The 19,655-nt window shown below is 34.7% G+C and overlaps 1 protein-coding gene across 1 annotated transcript in view; it reads left to right on the forward strand.

Moving 5' to 3' along the window:
* Positions 1-836: 836 nt before the first annotated feature.
* LOC135073461 (uncharacterized) overlaps positions 837-19,655 on the forward strand; it is a 56,306-nt gene continuing 37,487 nt past the window's right edge. Inside the window, exon 1 of the mRNA XM_063967645.1 lies at positions 837-1,076. Coding sequence (XP_063823715.1) covers positions 998-1,076 — 79 coding nt within the window. The 5' untranslated portion in view covers positions 837-997. The remainder of the gene's footprint in view (positions 1,077-19,655) is intronic.

Genomic DNA, 19,655 nt, shown 5'->3' on the forward strand with positions numbered 1-19,655 from the left:
TTATTTACTACATCTTTACATGAAAGTTGAAATTATTAAATAGTGAAAACATAATGTAGAGTCTAATATAAAGTTCTTTCTAGAATCAAAATCCTTCTTTTCTGTCAAAAAACTCTATCTCTACCAAAAACTACGCATACAAAATATTTGTGGAAAGTTTATTTGTAGATACAAATATTGTAGCAGTTCAGACTGTTTAAAGCGTTTGTAAATATTTCATGGCGTCGTATTTTGTGGGCACTTAAGTTTTTAACAAAAAGGATATCATCTCCATCCACTCTGTTCATAATAAAAGTTCACAAATCGTGTAGTAAACCAAGTTTCCATCGGTTTTCACCACTTGGCTTGCCGAAAGTCTCGGTATCAAGACGGCCTAGCTTCAAACCGACGAAACTTCGCCCATCGCCGACAACTTTAATACGAGTTTCGCGGTATTTGAAGTCGTTATCGTTCTAAAATCGACGCCATTTTTTCTTCCATTCCCCCACGCTACATCCCGAAAGACATCCACGAATTTTATCTTTTAAAAATAGAACGAATTCCCAACAAATCACTGTCAATTGAAAAAAAGAAAAAGAAACATCTTTAATTACACTTTTTAACACTGGCAGCCAATCTACAATGGAGTACCAATACGATCTAATGATGTTTCGTTTACGGCAACAATAAAAAACCAAATAGCCTTAGAGGCTATTCAGACGAAAATTGACTAAACACGGCACGTGGTCCCCACTGGAGGGAAATAGCAGTGAGGAACGGAGGACACAAAACATTTGATACCCCCCACCGCACCCCCGAAGCTTGGGCCTTCGCGCTTCGCTTTAGTTGGTCGGGACGCGTGGAAGCGAGTGGATGTCTCGCGACCGTTCGAACTTTCTGTTACGTCACTCGATAATAGCTCCAGAGTGGGATTCGGTAGATCGCTGATAATAAGTGTCCTCTAAGGGGTGGTTTATAAATTGGTTTAGTGGGATGTTGGTTCGATGATAAAGGTGCGATGGTGCGGCGGCGTGAAGTCAAGCTGGTGGCTTTGCACCTATGCACCGCAGTGTTGTGGGTGCTCACCTGCTTGAACGGTAAGTTTGGTGTGGGCTCAAATTGTGTGGAAGGGCCGATGTGGTCGAATGCGTTCGACGGTTACGAACTTTTCGAGATGGTTATGATAATACAATTTGCTCGTTAGGGCTGAGTGACCGTAACCGTAGTTTTGACCGTTGGATTTTGTGCTTACATTTTAGTTTTATTTTATGTGTTAGTAATAATTGTGATACATTGAGTTGAGGTAGGTTTAGAAGGTCAAAAAAATATCGTCGTTGTCAGACTGGTCGTTACGTTGTATTGGATTTTAATTACATTTAATGTATTCTTTACATTAGAACTGAGTAATCAGGACATGTAATTAATTTTGAAATTATAATAACTAACGCAAATTGATGGTTTTGGTGTAGGATATTCATGCTAATTCACGTTTTAATATTAATGAACATGATTTAGTGAGTCTTAGTTTGTTTTGTGAAATCAATTTCGGTAGAATTATTAATTACAAACTGAGTAGTAATTATCTACTACCTATTTTTGTAATATTGCTATACATTGATAGGTTTGTTATTCGTTGACATAATAAGATGAGGAGCAAATTGAAAGATAACAAGACGGATAGCAAAAACAATCTTGGTGTCCACTCGAGTGAATTGAGTTCGCGGAGGTTAAAATAAAAAGGGAAAATAACTCATTTCACGGATGGAAATAACATTTCAATAAATTCCGGCTAAGAAACGTCAATGTCAATAGATTATGATTGAAAAGGGAAAAGTGTTTTGTATTTTGTGCAAAAACCAGTATAATTGTTATTGTAGTTGATAATAAGAAAGCATTAAATAAATAACAGACTTGGTAGTTTTGTAAATTGAGAAATGAATATTACTATTACCTTTTGATTTTTTATAGCTTTTTCCCGCGACTTTGCCCTTTAGTTTTTCAGATTATTCGTTACAAGCATACGTTAAAAACAAGTCTTTCCTCTAAATAATTATGATAATAATTAACACCGTATTTAAGGCTGAGTTGCACCATTCTACTTTAACTTTGACAAACGTCAAAAATCTGTCAAACTTCATACAAAAAGCACCGGTTTTTGTTAGTGTTACGGTTAGAATAGGGTGGCTTAACTGATTCATTATACTTTCCGTAAGTACAGTGTTTAAGAGCTTTAAAAAACTTGCTGAAAATTCATGCATTTTATCACCTACTATCTACTACATCTACATTTAGGTACCTACTATCGTTTATAGATAGGATTGTCCGTAAAACGTTTTCTTTGTGCAATACGGTATAATAAAATTTTATTTATTTATTTATTTCAAAAATAACAAACTCGTAAAAAATAAAGTATCAAAAATATAGAGCAGCGTACATAAACAGCATTGGTACCTACACGTGTTCCTATTTAAATTAATGGTTAACACTAAACCTCTTTCTGGTTAGTTAAGTAATACTTAATTACGTGTTTATTCTCTCAACTGAGTATTCGGTTAAAAGCTCCTAAAGCTTAAACTGTATAATGTGTAGGAGTATTCGTTGAAACATTTTATTGGGTAAGTAATTAACGTTAAGGGTGATCGACATACGTAATTATACCTACATAATAATAAAATTATAAACGTGAAAGTTGATAACATGAAATAAGAATCGATGTTTAGATGTTTGTTACTCTTTTAAGCAAAAACTACTCAACTGATTTGTAAATTTAAAACCTTGTACATAAATAAACGTCTATAAACTATGGAGACTACAAGTTTGCTCGTAGACATTAGCGAAAAACATCCAGCACTTGCTTTAAAAAAAATACATTGTTGTTTAATTACAAGAAATTGTTTGCCTTCAAAAACCGAACTCCGGCAATTTCAGCCGGAGATTAAAAAAAAAACAAAAAAACAACTGATTTTGATAAAACTCCAGTATTATTGTTTATAGATCAAAATAACAGGAATTTCACGCGGGTGAAGCCGCGGGAAAAGCTAGTCTATTATAAATAGAGAAGGAATAAGCTATTAATTAGTTATAAAGGCTTATGATAATTAATACTCTAGATTATCATAACATTGTCTGGATTATCACAACTAAAACCTTAGTCCAGGTTCTAGACTCTATGAAGAGCCACATAATAATATTGGTCTGATTAGGCTTAAAATCATATTATTTTTCACACAACCTTTTAAGTAGAGTCAAACCTGCGAAGTCCTAACTCTGTGATATTTCATTGTTTTATCACTCTATTTAATTATGTAGTTATGGTTATAATACAATGATGGTAAAAACTGGTTATAAGGGATAATATTAGTAATTTTCCGAATGCAAAGAGATTAATTACTTCCGAACAATAAACTACATTCGACAGTCAATGTAGTGAGGTATATCTTTATATTTTAATATTTAAAACAAAAGAAGACCGGATTTTAAGCAAAACTGATAGAAGATTACTGGAACGAATGCTTACTCCTGGAACTCATCCTCGTTTCATTGGAATTCTTTAAATTGTGTTAAGACGTAATTGAGTAACAAATATTTATACCGAGGATGTAAAATGGCCTTTTGCTTTCGCATAAAATCAATTTTTCTACTAAAACTTGCAAGTACGATTTAATTTTGATTATAGGACTCAGTTATCAGTTACTTATTCTTACTATACATATAAGCGAGCACTCATGTGGCTTGCTGGCGAGACTTAATATTAAAATCCCTAATATTAAATTTAGGCGTATCCAAAGTACTACTACTAATATCTAAATACCCAATGTTCGTGTTCAGCCGCTTTAAACTCAGGAGGGTCACGGACAGTCTTGTCGTGGAGTCCTCGTACAGTCTACAACAATATTCATTTTTAACACGCTTTTATTATATCGTCGTTAACTAAGTATATGATGGAATCTAAAATCTGAATTACACGCACTTCTAATTCTTGTATCATCATGAAACCTGGTAATTTGTAGATTAGATGACAATACAATATTATGGTACCATCGAGCTGGTCTGATGATGGGACTGGAAGGTGGCCATAGGAACTCCTAAACGTAACGTCGGAATCGCTTCTCGATCAATCAGATTTGTCTTTTCGAGCACTTTAGTGCTAGATGATATCCAGGGTCCTGATGATGGCCTTTTAGTGAAGTAATTAAAATCGCGTTTTTATTTTTTTAACTATTAATTTTATCCACAACGAGGACGACGAGTTTTCTAGCATCGCCAAACATTTTTTTCTGCTGAGCCCGAAGATAAAGTGGTTGAGAATGTCTTATGGTTTTTAATACCATTTTCCATTTATTCGGCATTTAAGACAAATAAATAAAAAATATAAATAAACGAGGAAGCTCATGGCCTGTATCTTAGGTACCTACATGAAGGAATGTGATGATCAGGCCGAAGGAAGCGAGCTTCACCCGGAATCCTGAACCATATTCTGATTGAACGCGTCTGCCTTAGCAATTCTATGAAACGACGAATGATGTCCTTTCTCTGCTTAAGACTCATAATCATAATTGACTACGTCGCTTCAGTAAGTAAATGATCAATTTGCGATATTACTCGGAAATTTAGAATTCCAAAAGGTTTTTCGCACTGAAACCAACATTAAAAGAAAGTAATCACCAGTCTAATTATCCTTTGCGTGCCAAATGTTTTGCACTGCGGACTTAAAATGCTCAATGTTGTATTTAGCAAAGTATTTTTTTAATAGAGACAGCGGAAAACTTTGTAAAATTGAGTCTGGTCGCTAGATCGATAATATGTAGATGTAACTTCATCAGACGGTATTCTAGCACGACAAAATAGTATAAAATAAAAATAGCATCTCTAAATTAATGGAAAAGGATTTTCACTTCAAAAATTCCGAACATATTTTTCGATTCACTACAGAATTAAACGAAGTGATCGAAAATGTTTAAAACTACGTAACTCGCAAAATCAAATCATAGTGCGGTAAACCGCTTATTGCAAATTTAACAGGACGCTTTTCGCACCGACTGTACTATTACCCGCCTCATTTATTCCGCTGAATGTACGAGTGATAAGCCTAAATTCTATAGAGACAGATATTTAGGACTGTGGAATGAAATCCTTATATTTTTTATCCATTAGAACTTATCACGAAATTAAATGAAGTTTTCAGGCGCGAAAAATTGACTTTTTTGTTACATTTCGACATAAAGAGACATTAAAAAGTGTCGTAAATAATTATATTCAATTGTTGACAGTCTTTTGTTTTAATTATTCTTTTCTCTTTCTTTTAAGTCCACTCGTACCATGTATAAGTATATTACGTACCAATTACGTATGAAATACCTCAGTGTACAGCACACCAGTCTTTACATGTCTCTTACAAAATGACACCTATTACCACGTACTAAGTTGCCTATGTTTAGCTTCATTTACTGTCTGTAGTTTGAATAACAAATCTTGAACTTAACGAACACTCGAATAAGGTCTCAAGATCTCAACACGTCTGCCTCCTAGATTAGCCTTAGATATGTTTGTTCTGAGGAGTTGGGACTTGGGACCCAGACTTAGTAATTATACGTTAATGCGTTAATGATATTGTGTTAGGTGTTTGACAAATTGATGTCTAAAGTGGGAATATTAGGCTGTTAGGTTAGTAGAGAATTATCTATTGAGTGGCAGATATAACATGTAATTTCACAATATGGTATCGCTTGATACTTGCAAGATATGACTCTACAGGTAAACGTAAAAAAAAGTAAATGAGTTTTATTTATTTAAATAGATCACCAACAAGTAACACTAAACTAAATATGAACAACAATAACAATTTTATCAACCAAACTCTTGTTTTGTTACAATTTTCATCATCATCATCACCATTTCAGCCACAGGACGTCTACTGTTGAACATAGGCCTCCCCCAATGATTTCCACATAGCCCCGGTTGGTAGTGGCCTGCATCCAGCACCTTCCAGCTACCATAATTGAAACCTTTACCCTTTGTCAATGTCAAATTAAAATACTTCTTTATTAGTAATATAATTTACTTTAATTTACACTTATGCATAGTGCATACATCTCAAATATTATAGCGTAGAGCTCCGTAGTAGAGCCCAGATATGACCAACTGGTACTGAGAAGAACAGCTCGTTGCTTAAAACTCACAACAAAAATAAACTTTCAACATACAGCAATAAATTTGAGGTAGGCTCTATACATTCATGTCACAAAAACATTACCATAAAGGTGGTCAATTTATACCGGCTTAAATACGGCCAGAAGAGCAGAAAACGGTTAAGATAACCCAACATAACCCACCTGCATGTTTGTTTTACCGGCCCGGAAGGCCCGGTCCGGTGATCCGGCGCCGTGTGTACGCGATGGCCTATAAATCACCCGGTTAAATAAAACGGTTAAGCCTTTATAAAGGTTTATAGTTTTACTACTACGGGTTATTGTAGATATGACCGTTCTTTGTAATATTTTCTTTAGTGGAATGCTCGTTTGTGAATTTATGTTCTTTTTCAGGTTAACGTTTTAATAGTTTTATTTGTGTACATGTTTTGACTTGTTTAAGTTGGTTCGTTAGTTTTATTTTGATGTTTTTTTTAATTGTCAACTTTTACTTCTTAATTAGAATTTTAACTAAGCCCGAGTTGCACCAACTTACTTTAACCGTAATCATAACAATAGCCAGTGTTTTTTGTATGGAATTTGACAGATTTATGACGTTTGTTAAAGTAAAAGTTAGATTTGAGTTGCACACTTAGCGTAAAATATACAATAACAAAACGATAATAATGATTACCTATACATTTTTTGGTAAGTAGGTACTAACTATTTTTTAACTATTCAATATAAGTTCTTCGATTTCATACTTACAAGGACAAGTAAAATTTAGAATTCTAAGTTACCTAGATGTCTTTAAATAATGAAAATGACGTCAGTGATTGTATAGATAATTTATCATGCTTCGTTTCCAACCAACTTTGACAAAATTGGGTCATATAATTAGGGTATTTAATAAGTAATTATTAATAGTCTTACCTCGCAGTCGGTATTCTGAAACAAACAAAAAGATAATTAATTGCCATCGTTTTACATCCTTGACGTAGGCATTTGACATATAACACCCACAATTTGTGTGACGATTTATCGCTATATTTGTGACAAATGACATCTAACACCATACAATTATAGAATGTAATATTTAAAATATAGTCCAGTCAATGAATGCTTTAATCACAGTGTAGAAGGAAATGCTTGGAACACAATTTTTGACTTTGTACCTTTGGACTAGTTAGGAGGTGAACTCCAAAAGAATTTGAGTGAGTCCTCCAAAATAATTTTCGCTTAATTCTCGCAAACTATGGATGCGACCTAGAGACATGACCACTAATGAACCAAGTCTCGCATGGTTTGCGAGAATTAAGCGAAAAATCGCAAAATGGGACCTTCGAATCCCCCTCTCCCCGCCGGCTCAAGGGCTAAGGGCGGGGACTTTAGATATGTTCACCTACTTACTAGTCTAAATAAAGTCACGAAGGCAGAAATTGTGTTCCACACATTTCCCTCTTTAATACTTTATTGGACTAATACGTTTAATTAAACCCTTTTAATGTATCGTAAGTCTACACCCACGTAATAATCTTATACCTACTCATTGAAATTTCGATCAATCAATCAATTAATTAAGACCTTAAAACCTTCAATAAGACACTCCCAATACCCGACTACTGAATGGTATTCGAAAAGAATTTTTGATATCCAGTCATAACCTAATCACGAAAACACCGAATAGTCAATATTCGACCGAGACCGTGGTCAAATATTCGGTATTCACCGAAGTCACTATTCGTGGTATTTCTGATTTCATTTTGTAAATAGAACTCGGGCGAGAGCAAAATTGTTTTCATCTCCAAAGAGTCTTTTGCAATCGCAATTTAGCAAATATCACCAGCACTAACCAAAATGGTTATTGTCTCTGTAACGAGTTCCACCGTATTAGGGGATTAATAAATCAATTTCTACGTACTCCAGTGTATTATTCGAGACATAAATCTCCAGGGCAATGGCCTAAAATATTACCGCCCGGGTTTTATTGCAGATCCCACTGCAATCTCCTTTATCTCACCGAACTAAGTAAATAAATCCAACGTAATTCTTCGGTTTTGTTATCGTAATAATAAATCGGAGCCATAAAAAGTATCCTTACTTTAATTCGAATATATTTGACACCGCCCGAGATTTACTACTAATAAAGCAACTTTTGCTGCTAACTTTCCCCGATATTAATGATTAAAGTTTTAGTAACAATCCAGGTACACAGATGCATTATCATGCTTATGATAAAGATAATAAAGGTGGGAATGGGTTGAAGAGTCGGAGCTATTAGGGCGATCAACCTCGGAATGGATTGAAAAATGGCTCTAAATTAAATATGGATTTTTCTGTAACGACGCTTGGGAAAGGGCATCATTCATCTCTTGGGAGTAAGTTGTGAAAAGTATATTGTAGATATTGGTTTAGTAAGAGACATTCAAATAAAAATCTGAATTCATTTGAAGAATTTTTCGATTTCCTCAAAGGATTCTTACTCATATGAGGTTTGGAGCGCAATAATGAATGAAAGAATTAGACCAAGAACTTCCCCGTTGCATGTGGTTAAAAACTCTTTCAAAAAATATTTGAAATAAATCGATTAACGTCGTATTAATCGATACCTATCCCAGCTAGGCACATCACTGTGGTTGCGGTGTCCCACACGGTCCAGCTCACTACCATTTGATTCAGGATATTCGCCTCTGTGAATCTGCAACTGAAGCGAGCGACACAAGCGTTCTTACAGTGGACTGTAGATTCTCGAGTGCATTGATTTGAGAATCAAAGGACTATCGATTAAGGGCCAAAATCCAGTCTTATCCATGTCTTATCCGTCCATTTACGCCCGTATTCACAATCGATGCTTAAATGAAGCAGCAAATGGAGCGCACAGCTTTGAATAGAGTTCTGTGATTGGTTCGTGTGTCACCGTATGCGTCCACGCGCACTGTGAGACCTCATAGTAATGTTTTTGTGAATACGGGCGTTACTCTATTAGAGGGATGTTGCATTATCTCAAAAACTACTCGTGGCTCATTAGTGATAGACATCAAAGGTAGATAGAACATACTTTGTTATACCTATCTCTGTTTATAAAATTTAATGTTCATTACAAATCTGTTATTCTTTGCATGTCAATGATAAATTATACAACTTTAGTACTTACTAATCAGTAACTATTGAATTTGTAAACAACAAAACGTTTAAATTGCATTGCTTTCACCAAATCGTATTTAGCTACATCATATAAATAACAATGAGATGAATCCAGGGTTATTTATGTTTGCTTTTTCATTAAATGCCTGTATTTTGTCCCATATTTGTTGTGCAACGCACTCCACGTTGTTATCAATAATTCACCTGTAATAAAAAATACAAGCAACATAAAAAACCGCATTTTGTTCGCGGGGACCGGTTGATCCATCGTTCCGGTTTTATGACAGTAAATAAATGTCACTTTTATTGTCTGTTACCTCTGTATGCCGATGTAGTTAGTCGAATTTTGAATGAAAAATGATTTTACAATGTTACAAAGTTTAACAGTCTATGATGTAAGGATTTTGTGAAAATTGGGTTTATTTTCCTTTATTTATAAAACAGATTAACCACGAACAATAAATGGTAGAGTTATCGAGATATCAGTGACGAAAGTTTAAAGAAATATACTTGAATCCTCATGATGTTCTTTAAAAACTGAATTCGTAAATAATACATTGGAGTTACGGACCTCAAAACTCATATAAAATTTATGAATACTTATCTATTTAGTCTATGAGATTTGATATTTGAAAAGAATCAACTTTTTCCTAGAACATGCCTACAACCTACAACAGAGCTCGCTAGTAGCTACAATGCTACGAATAGACTACGAAACTACTACGACGATTACAAGAAGTGTTGATTTACTAAGTGCTGGTGTTTCAAATGAATTTGTACGTAATAGTAATCTTTTTTCATTGAAGAACCCAAACTACGGTGCGACTTCTGCTTTTCCATTTGAATAAAGTATAAATAAACTTTGAATCAAAACAAAGATAAACTCAACTTACTCAACCCTCAAATGCTTTTATTCGAATGCCCCAAAATATCTAAACTTTCATGAATAACCAAAACGAAGACACGCATTTAAGTGGGCATTTATATTCCATTAAAGGAAAAACATTCCCGCTTCCTAAATCAAAGCCCGAAAAATAGCTTCAAAGCACGACGGAGGCCATTTTGTGAATAAAATATAAATTGGTCAGTGGCTAAACGCGGCCGAGCGAGTCTATCAATCTGAACGTATACAATGTATATTATACATGTATAATGCATGTCAAGTGATGCTCATACCTTAAATCAGTGAGCACGCGATTTGTGCCACTATATTTTGTTCTATTTTGGTTGACATTTCGGTAAATAGTTTTGATGAGCTGGATATTTTTATATTCATGAATCAAAATGTAAGACTTTGACGTTATAGTATTTTGTACTTTAGCTATTAACTTGTGAGTAATTTTTGATGAATTTCATCTTGTGCATTTTTAAAACTTAAAACGATGGAGTGCCAAATTTACGAGTATCAAAATTACAACGTAGAAGCGTATCTTTTGAAAACTTTATTTAAAAAGAGGCTGACAATAGTGACTGAGTTTCTTGCGCTGCTTCTTCTCAGCACTGGCCCATTTATTGTCCTGAAGCAGTGGTAGGGTTAATACTGGGACGTGTAAAAGTGCTTTTTTTAAGCCTATTTACAGAAATAAATGAGTTTTATGAGTTTTTTATGAGTTATCGCTTAACATCATACAAAGACTCTCATGTACTCGTATAGTATCTATCTACAGTAGTATCTAGTTTACATTTAGACTTCACTTCTTATGAGTATTACTAGTATTGTCGGTCATTTCTTTGTATTATCAAGTAGCAAGACTGTCTAGTAGTAATTTAAAACGTCAGACATTTGAAGAGTTGGATTCGCCTTTGCACGAGAACCTAGCGTGCTGTTACCGCTCCAAGTATTCCTAATACTTTGTTTCTATTTTTGTTGGTTGGTTTCAAAATGAATATATCAATATTTAGTTACGTTTGTAAGTAGCATAACTCTGTTTAATTTATCTTCTTTTGTTCTTCTTCATAGTTCATCGATTAATGTGTTAAGATTTTCAACTATTTGACTCTACAAATGTTCTGCTAGTCTAGAAAGTTTGGGATAAAATAATATTGGGATTGGGATATCCCAGTTCCATAAATAGTTCTTCAAATTCAAATTCTTTTCAGTACAAAAAAAGTATATACTTTTTCTACCATTTTATCTTCGAACTGAAGTAGGAAACAGAAACAAGAAGACTGTATTTTTAATAATTCACACGTGTTTTGTGAAGAATGATTCATCTATAATTACCTTAAGCTAAACTCAAATCTTAAGCTTAGGCATTATGCCCTCAAGACTTTATAAAAATCCTTTCTAATTTTTGAAGTTCCCTCAAACAAGCTATAAAGTACACCAAAGTAATACTTCAGCGAACATGCGTCCTTTTAATCTAAAGTATAAGATAGAAGTATCAGTATTCCCATTATTTCTGACTTTGCCTTATCCTGGTTGTCTTTCCCAGTTAGCTGTTTCATAACTTGTTCGCAACTTTTATCCATTACCGGACAAAATTGTTCAAGATTTTTATCGTAGCCCCGTAATTTTGCTTGAAATCTACTGGCTTGTTTCATTGTAGTTAAAATTTTGATGAGGGACTTTTTACACGTAGTAAAATTGATACATCCAGATTAATATTATAAATGGAAACGTTTTGATTGTTGGTTTTGAATCTACACTATTCTAAATATTTAAAACTCAAAGGTGACTGACTGACTGACTGACTGACATAGTGATCTATCAACGCACAGCCCAAACCACTGGACAGAGCGGGCTGAAATTTGGCATGCAGGTAGATGTTATGATGTAGGCATCCGCTAAGAAAGGATTTTACGAAACTCCTACCCTTAAGGGGGTAAAGCGGGATCGGAAACTCCACCCCTAAGGGGGTAAAACGACGCTAGTTAATATTATAAAGAGGAAATATTTGATTGTTTAGATTGAATAGGCTCCGAAACTACTAGACCGATTTGAAAAAAATATTTCAGCCAAATGACGTCCACAGCTGAAAAATGCGGTACGAATTTCGCCGGGTCAGCTAGCGTATGATAAAACTTTTTTCATAATATTACTCTTACAAACCTTATATATTTTAAAACGCGGATCCATAAACGTCAAAAAGGAAAGATTTAGAACAATAAATTACTAGCACAAGCATTTTTTCCACAGACCCCATATTTTACCACCACAGTCATTAACGTCAGAGGCAAGATGGCCGATCCATAAAATTTATGTTATTATAATACTATGGCCACAGTAGAGAGCGGTCACTTTACATATTTACATGTAGTGGAGCACCTAGCGTGGAAGGTCGTCTACATAATATTAAAACTAGTATGTAGGCATATTACTAAAATACCTATATGCATAAAACGTTTATGAGCTATTGTGGTTTTTGTCTAAAGAAGTTTTGTGTACAGAATAACGTAAGAAAATCTATTAAAAAGGCTATTTAGTAATTGTGTTGACGCTGCGTAGAGTGGATGACGTCTCATGATGTAATATAAAAATAGGCTACAACAAATATTACACGATACTTATAGCACAGTCTTAATACGGTGTACAGTCAGCGTCAAATAAAGTTCACCCAAAGTGGCCAAAAAGTGTCAACTTCTTTCCAATTGTAACAAAGAAATGTTGCGAACTTATTGCCTACTTTGGGTGTCACGAACTATTTGAAAGAAAGAAAGAAAGAAAGAAACATTTATTGCCATGGACATCACAAAAGACAAAAGAGGTAAAATGAAAAAAAAAAAAAGCAAATAAGACAGAGGTGACATAAAACATACAATGAATGAATGAATAAACTAAGCAGTGCCACCCTGTCGCACAGCGATGCCCATCGCAATGGGACCCCACTCAGCATATGCCGTGGCCCCCGGTGAGGGAAGCCAGGACGCTGGTTTTCAGTGTGCCCCATGCCGAGTGAGAGTCACGGACACTAACCTATACTGCATAAAATACACATACATAAATAATAATAATAGTGCGCGTATAAATTTTAAATGTATATACAGACGTAGTATTTGACGCTGTCTGTATCTTACTAATAATGGTAACGTACAATTACATTCGTTGATGACAAATAAAAATGTTATATTCGATTGTCCGCGATTATCTTTTGTTTCCCAAGATAATAATAATAATAACGACCTACCTCATTAAAGATAACGAGATTGACTACTGGTCAATTACAGCAATAACAAAATTGTTATTATTATGTATTATTGTTATATGATAGAAACAATAAAAGAAACATAATATTTAGTATGACGATCTATGTTTTTCTTTGACTATTTTTGTCTCAGAAGGAGTTTCCTGCAGAGAAATTGTTATAAGTAATTTCGGTTGTGTTAATAATAGATTAGATGACCTTTTTGCTACTGTTCTGTACTTAAAGATGACGTCATTAGCGTCGGTGATATGTTATTATATTTAATGACTTGTCAAATAATAGATACTATTGTTATTAAATATTTCAATATCACACTAAAATCCAGAGCTGTTTACGAATATAAATCTTATATTTAAAACAACTTAGTTGACCAAAAACTAAGTTTTATATACTTTCCTTAATCATATAAGATGGAAACTTTATTTACTCAAATGTATAAACTTAATTTAACTTTCCAGCCACTGTAAACGTACGCAATCTTTTACATGGTCCTTCGAGGCAGATATGAACCAATGACCTATATTCTACAGCTGGTTATTTTAGTGCACATTAAGACAAGTACTAACATAAAACAAGTCTAACAGACCTAAACTTCTAACTACTACAACCGTTTAATCTATGTTACGACTAATTTCAAGAGTTTTCTTATTACTGACCCTACTATAAGTAGTTATTACCATCTCGGACGTTTATAATACAGTAAGTTTCACAAGCTTAGTTTAATATTCCGTTGGCGTAAGTAAGAAACGATGGGGTCGAGTGCTAGAGCCCTGCAGAATCGAGGGTCAGTCATTTGTTTTTACATTTTTCGGAACGAAAAGCTTATGTTTAAGTTTCTTTGGCGCAGCATAAATTTACTCGTGAAGTACGTAAATGTACTGTGTAGGATGTACGAAATACTTTACATTTGAAAAAAAAACTGACTGTTTTGTGAATTGAGAACGTTTGTCTTTTTTAGATTAAAATTGTCATTTTTCACGCGACCTGAACAGTTAAGTCTGGCATAAAAATACGAATACGTAATATTAAAGTACTTTAAATGATTCCCAGTAGAGCTTTTTGGGTTTTCGTCAAAATGAAAAGCATTAACGAATTAACTATCGCGGACGAGGGTCAAAAACAGAGCAAAACGCTGGGCAAATATAAAAATCCGGAACGCAGAAGCATCGAACCGTTGATACACGGACGCAATGGGTTCTAGTGATGTAGAGTTAATTACATCGCTGTCGATATAAATTATAAATATGCATCATAATTATTTTACGTTTACGATATTTTTTCCTTCAATAATTCCGCCTTTCTTCAGGGGAAAGAGATAAATCTATCTAAAATATTGTATCGAATCCGAAATTAATTTTACCTTGCTATTGAAAAACTTAACATTAGACCAAGTATTTTTTAGATTTAGTGAGTTAAAAGTTTTAATTGAATAACTCTTCGATAATGAAAAGCGCTTTTCTACAAGTATTTTCAATATTAGTTTAAAGCTTATATTACCTACCAATTTTGACTTTACAAAAGCGACTAGAGTTATGAGCAAACCTTTCTGTCGTTAGTCAATTTCATTGGCCTTTTACAGTTGGTTGCTTTATCGAACTTTCGTGCTCTACATTCATATCCGAAACTTTGTTAACCATTTGTATACTAGATTAACCATATGTATACGCCTTTTCAAGGCGAGAGTGAATAGGCACTTACAGGGCAGATATGTACCATCCTAGACTGCATCCCACTTAACATCAGGTGCGATTGTGGTCAAATACCTGCCTTGTTTTGCATAAAAAAAATGCCAAATGTTTCAAATAATAAACAACTTCGCAAAATATCGATACACATCCCACCACTACCGGACACGTCCATTTGCCGTCATTAAACCGGGCTGCTTTATCTTTGCCGCTTTTTGTTGCGACCCTTCGCAGGACTGGACGTTATGCTTTTTGAGATTATCGCGTCATAATGGGAGTGATACAGGCGCATGTTGCGAGTGGCCCTCCCGGATGATGATCAAAGAGGGTACTGGAACTACTCTAAATAAATAAATAAATAATAAATAAATCTTTGGACAATTTCACACAGCGCCAGCTAGCCCCAAAGTAAGCAACTTAATGCTTGTGTTATGGGTGCTAGCTTAACGGATATACTACTTATATACTTTTTTTTTTAATACATAAATATTATACATAGTCACACCCAGACCCGTCACAGAAATTAAAATTCATCATTTCAATTTCTGCCCGGCCGGGAATCGAACCCGGGACCTCTCGGCATAGTAGTCCGTTCTGAACCACTACACCAAACGGCCGACGAAAATACTTCTATACTATCTATACTAATATTATAAATGCGAAAGTAACTCTGTCTGTCTGTCACGCTTTCACGCCTAAACCACTAAAGCGATTTTGATGAAATTTGGCATAGAGATAGTTTGAGTCCCGGGAAAGGACATAGGATAGTTTTTATCCCGGTTTTTGAAACAGGGACACGCGCGATAAGGTTTTTCTGTGACAGACAAAATTCCACAAGCTAGTTAGAATATAAACAGAGAGTTGTTTTGGTAGAGTGAATAGGTTTGGTGCACTATTAATAATGAAGTTTCGTGGAAATTAATTGACGTCAAGTTGCTCTAAATTACTACAAGTTAAAGCGTATAGATCAGACAAGCTATGCAGCATAAGACATAGTAATTAGAATCGCTAAAAGCTAGTTTTGATAAGGTAATATAATTATTAAGCAGCGAACTTTATTAACTCAAGTTTGTAAACTGAACTTCACTATCCATCCACTGTTGCCGAACGCAACCTTTTACATGATCCTTCGAGCCAGATAGGACTAGACGTTATGCTTTTTGAGATTATCTCGTCATAACAGCCGTATATTGTGAGTGGCCCTCTCGAGGGTGTGTAATGTATGATATAACTACATATCATATAATACTTAGAGGATATAACATCAAATTATATAAAATCATTTAATATAATCATTATTTACTATAATAAACGAATAATATAATTTTAAAACGAATAATTTTAAGACAAATAACTATTAACTGATATAAAATGGTTTGATATAATTAATATTTTCTATAAAACTTACAATGTATACTATTTAAAACAAATAACATTCAAATCATATAAAAATAAAATGTCGAACAATCAAATGAGATAAAATTATTTTCCTATAAAACTTAAATCATATAACAATAATAATTGTATATAAAGTTCATTTGTTATAATAAGCATTGCATGCAGCAAGCAAACAAGCAAGCTAGCAAACGAGCAAGCAAGCAAGCGAGCAAGCAAGCTAGCATGCAGGCAAGCAAGCAGGCAAGCAAGCTAGCAAGCTAGCAAGCTAGCAAGCTAGCAAGCTAGCAAGCAAGCAGGCAAGCAAGCAGGCATGCAGGCATGCAGCATGCAAATTTGACTAAAAACTTGAGACTTCTGTCACGGCTCCGGCACTGCGGGGCTCTGGCGGTCCCTCGCGTGCTAATCGTCGCAGATGGCTTTCGCTCGACACCGCGTCTTCGGCTTGCTGGCCGGCTTCGCCGGCCAGCCTCAGCCGCGGCGCCTCGCTTCCAGCCACCTGCTCCTCAGCCCGCGGGCCGCCTCGCCCCTCCGTGCCTACGCGCTTCTAAATTACACTCTAGGGGTAGGGCAGACAAGACTACGTGGAGTCGGTTTTACGGCGATTCGTTTTTGTCACTAAAGTCATTTATAAGTCAAGCTAAAGAAGAACATACTAAAAGTTATATCTATCAGAAATTATATCAATTAAAGAGTATACCAAATAGTCGTTATGACAAATAATATTTATTACAAGTAATGGTTATGTGAAATATTATTTATGTTAAACAAAATTACATCAAATGAGTCTTAGATTAAGTAAGGTTTATATCAAATGTCTTTATGCGTTGTGATTGGTATCTGAAATGACATTATTAGAAATGATTTATTATATGAAGTAAACATTATATGTTAAAAAATTATATCAAGTGTTATTATAACATACGTTTATTATACAATATGAACGTTATTGAAATGAATTTATATCATATAAAGTTATATAAACTGTCACGCACCCCCCTCTCGAATGATGTTTAAAGAGGGTACGGGAAATACTTTAGAATATAAACACAGAGCTGTTTTGGTACAGTGAATTTGGTGCAATGTTGATGGTGAAGTTTCGTAGTATGGTGAATTTGGAAATTAATTTACATCAAGTTGTTCTAAATTACTAGAAGTTAATGCAAACAAGGCTTGTAATAAACCAACGAGTACAGTACTTAGATAGATCAGGGAAGCAACGAAACAACAACCACAGTGCTTAGAATAGCTAAAAGCTAACTAATATTATGTCAGTATCAACGCAAACTCAACAATTTTAAATTTCAATTTTGAAATGTTTTGTTATGTAATAATTATCAAGAGGACTATTTCATAGGATAACTTAGGGTTTAGTAAACATTAAAAATTATCAAAAATCTTGTAAATGGCTTGAAAATATCCTGTTTATGTCCAGAAATAAAGTAGGCATGACCGCGTTAAAACTGTAAATCGACCCGAAACACCAGTTAAAATTGCATCAAAAGTTTAACTTACAAGACCCACAAGCGTGTTGCCTGAATACAAATGAGGGTAGAAATACAAAGACAAAGGCGAAATGTTATTGCTGACAAGAGATCGCTAGACGTGACGTTGCGAGCCCAACCACAGAGCAAAATAAACCGACACGTCGTTTTAGACTTGAGTTTGCAAAGTTAAAAAAACAGGGTCTAACGTAATGACGTGACGTTGCGAGCCCAACCACAGAGCAAAATAAACCGACACGTCGTTTTAGACTTGAGTTTGCAAAGTTATAAAAAAACAGGTTTTAAAGTAATGTATTGGTTATGCTAAAGCGTTTATTATTTATTGGAGTGGATACTTTTATGAAAATTAAAACGAATCGTCTATAAGAAGAAACTTTGATTCCCAACTTAGACAATACGAATTTTTTAAGTTATTAGGGATTAAAATTGTACATAAATCGAAATCCACATATGGAACTTACGTACATAATCTTTTTAATTAAAATATGGCAGCTCGTCGATAAGTATCCGACTAAAGGAATCAATTCAATGATAAATATTTTATCATAGAATTTATTTATCATAGTACACCCTGTATTTTTTGACGTAAGTAACACAGTAAGCTCTACAGAGAAGTTTTTTTGAGACCGTGGGGTGCGACCTGGCTGTTCTCGTCGTTATGATATAGCAAATTGTAGCTAATAACAGGCGCGCACATGGTGACAGCGAAGATGAAATTCTCGTGTCTAACTTGCTGAAGAGAAACTGATGTGATGTGTTGCCTTTTAAATTTAATTCAATAGCTACAAAAACAATTAATATCAAATCATTAGGATGAGGTAGGTAGGTATACACGAATAGCAGAGTGCAGCACCAGACTATATTTTTTTGTTGCAAAGTGGAAACTATTACAAATACTTAAGAACCTCGACGACATCATAAAGGTAGCAGGGAACCAATCGATCAACATAGAAAGCATTGGTGGTGGCCTATGTTCAGCAGTGGACGTCCTATGGCTGAAATGCTGATGATGAAGAACCCGGCGTTTAACATGACGTAGGTACTGTCGTCTTTCTTTTTTTTTTCAGCCAAAAGACGTCCACTTCTGGACAAAGGCCTGTCTTCTGTCGTCTGTAATTTTAAAATTCAGGCGAAGAAAATCGTTGGATGATTTTTTTTCTTTTTAAAAATGTCGCACTTCACTAGCTAATTATACAAACCAATTAGACACATCAAATTGAAACGTCACTATTTAGGCATTCTTATCTCTAGGAAGCGATATATTGCAGACAGTTGCATAAATTACATAAACATGAAAATAAACATCCCGTTCAATGTAACACAGTTTTAAACAAAACCCAATGCGATTAGCCTGTGTAAATCCAATTCAATGCTAGTTTAGAAACTGATTTAACTAAATTGCAACCAATATCCGATTTGCGAGAATATTTCGGTTCTGGCTATTCCAATGAATTCCAACCTGGCATTGCCAGAGCCGTTGAAACAGTAAGTTATACGGACAATGGGATGTAAACCGGCTTGCTCTATAAACATGTCCACTGCAATCGTCGGGCGATAGAGCAAGTGTTTTATATAACTGCGTCATACGAAGGCTGTATGACTTTATATTTAGGTACGAAACTTGAAAATCGATTGCTGAGAAGCTGTCATAGAATCGATACAATGTTTTATACT

The sequence above is a fragment of the Ostrinia nubilalis genome, chromosome 7, assembly GCF_963855985.1.
Source record: "Ostrinia nubilalis chromosome 7, ilOstNubi1.1, whole genome shotgun sequence".
Taxonomy (NCBI): domain Eukaryota; kingdom Metazoa; phylum Arthropoda; class Insecta; order Lepidoptera; family Crambidae; genus Ostrinia; species Ostrinia nubilalis.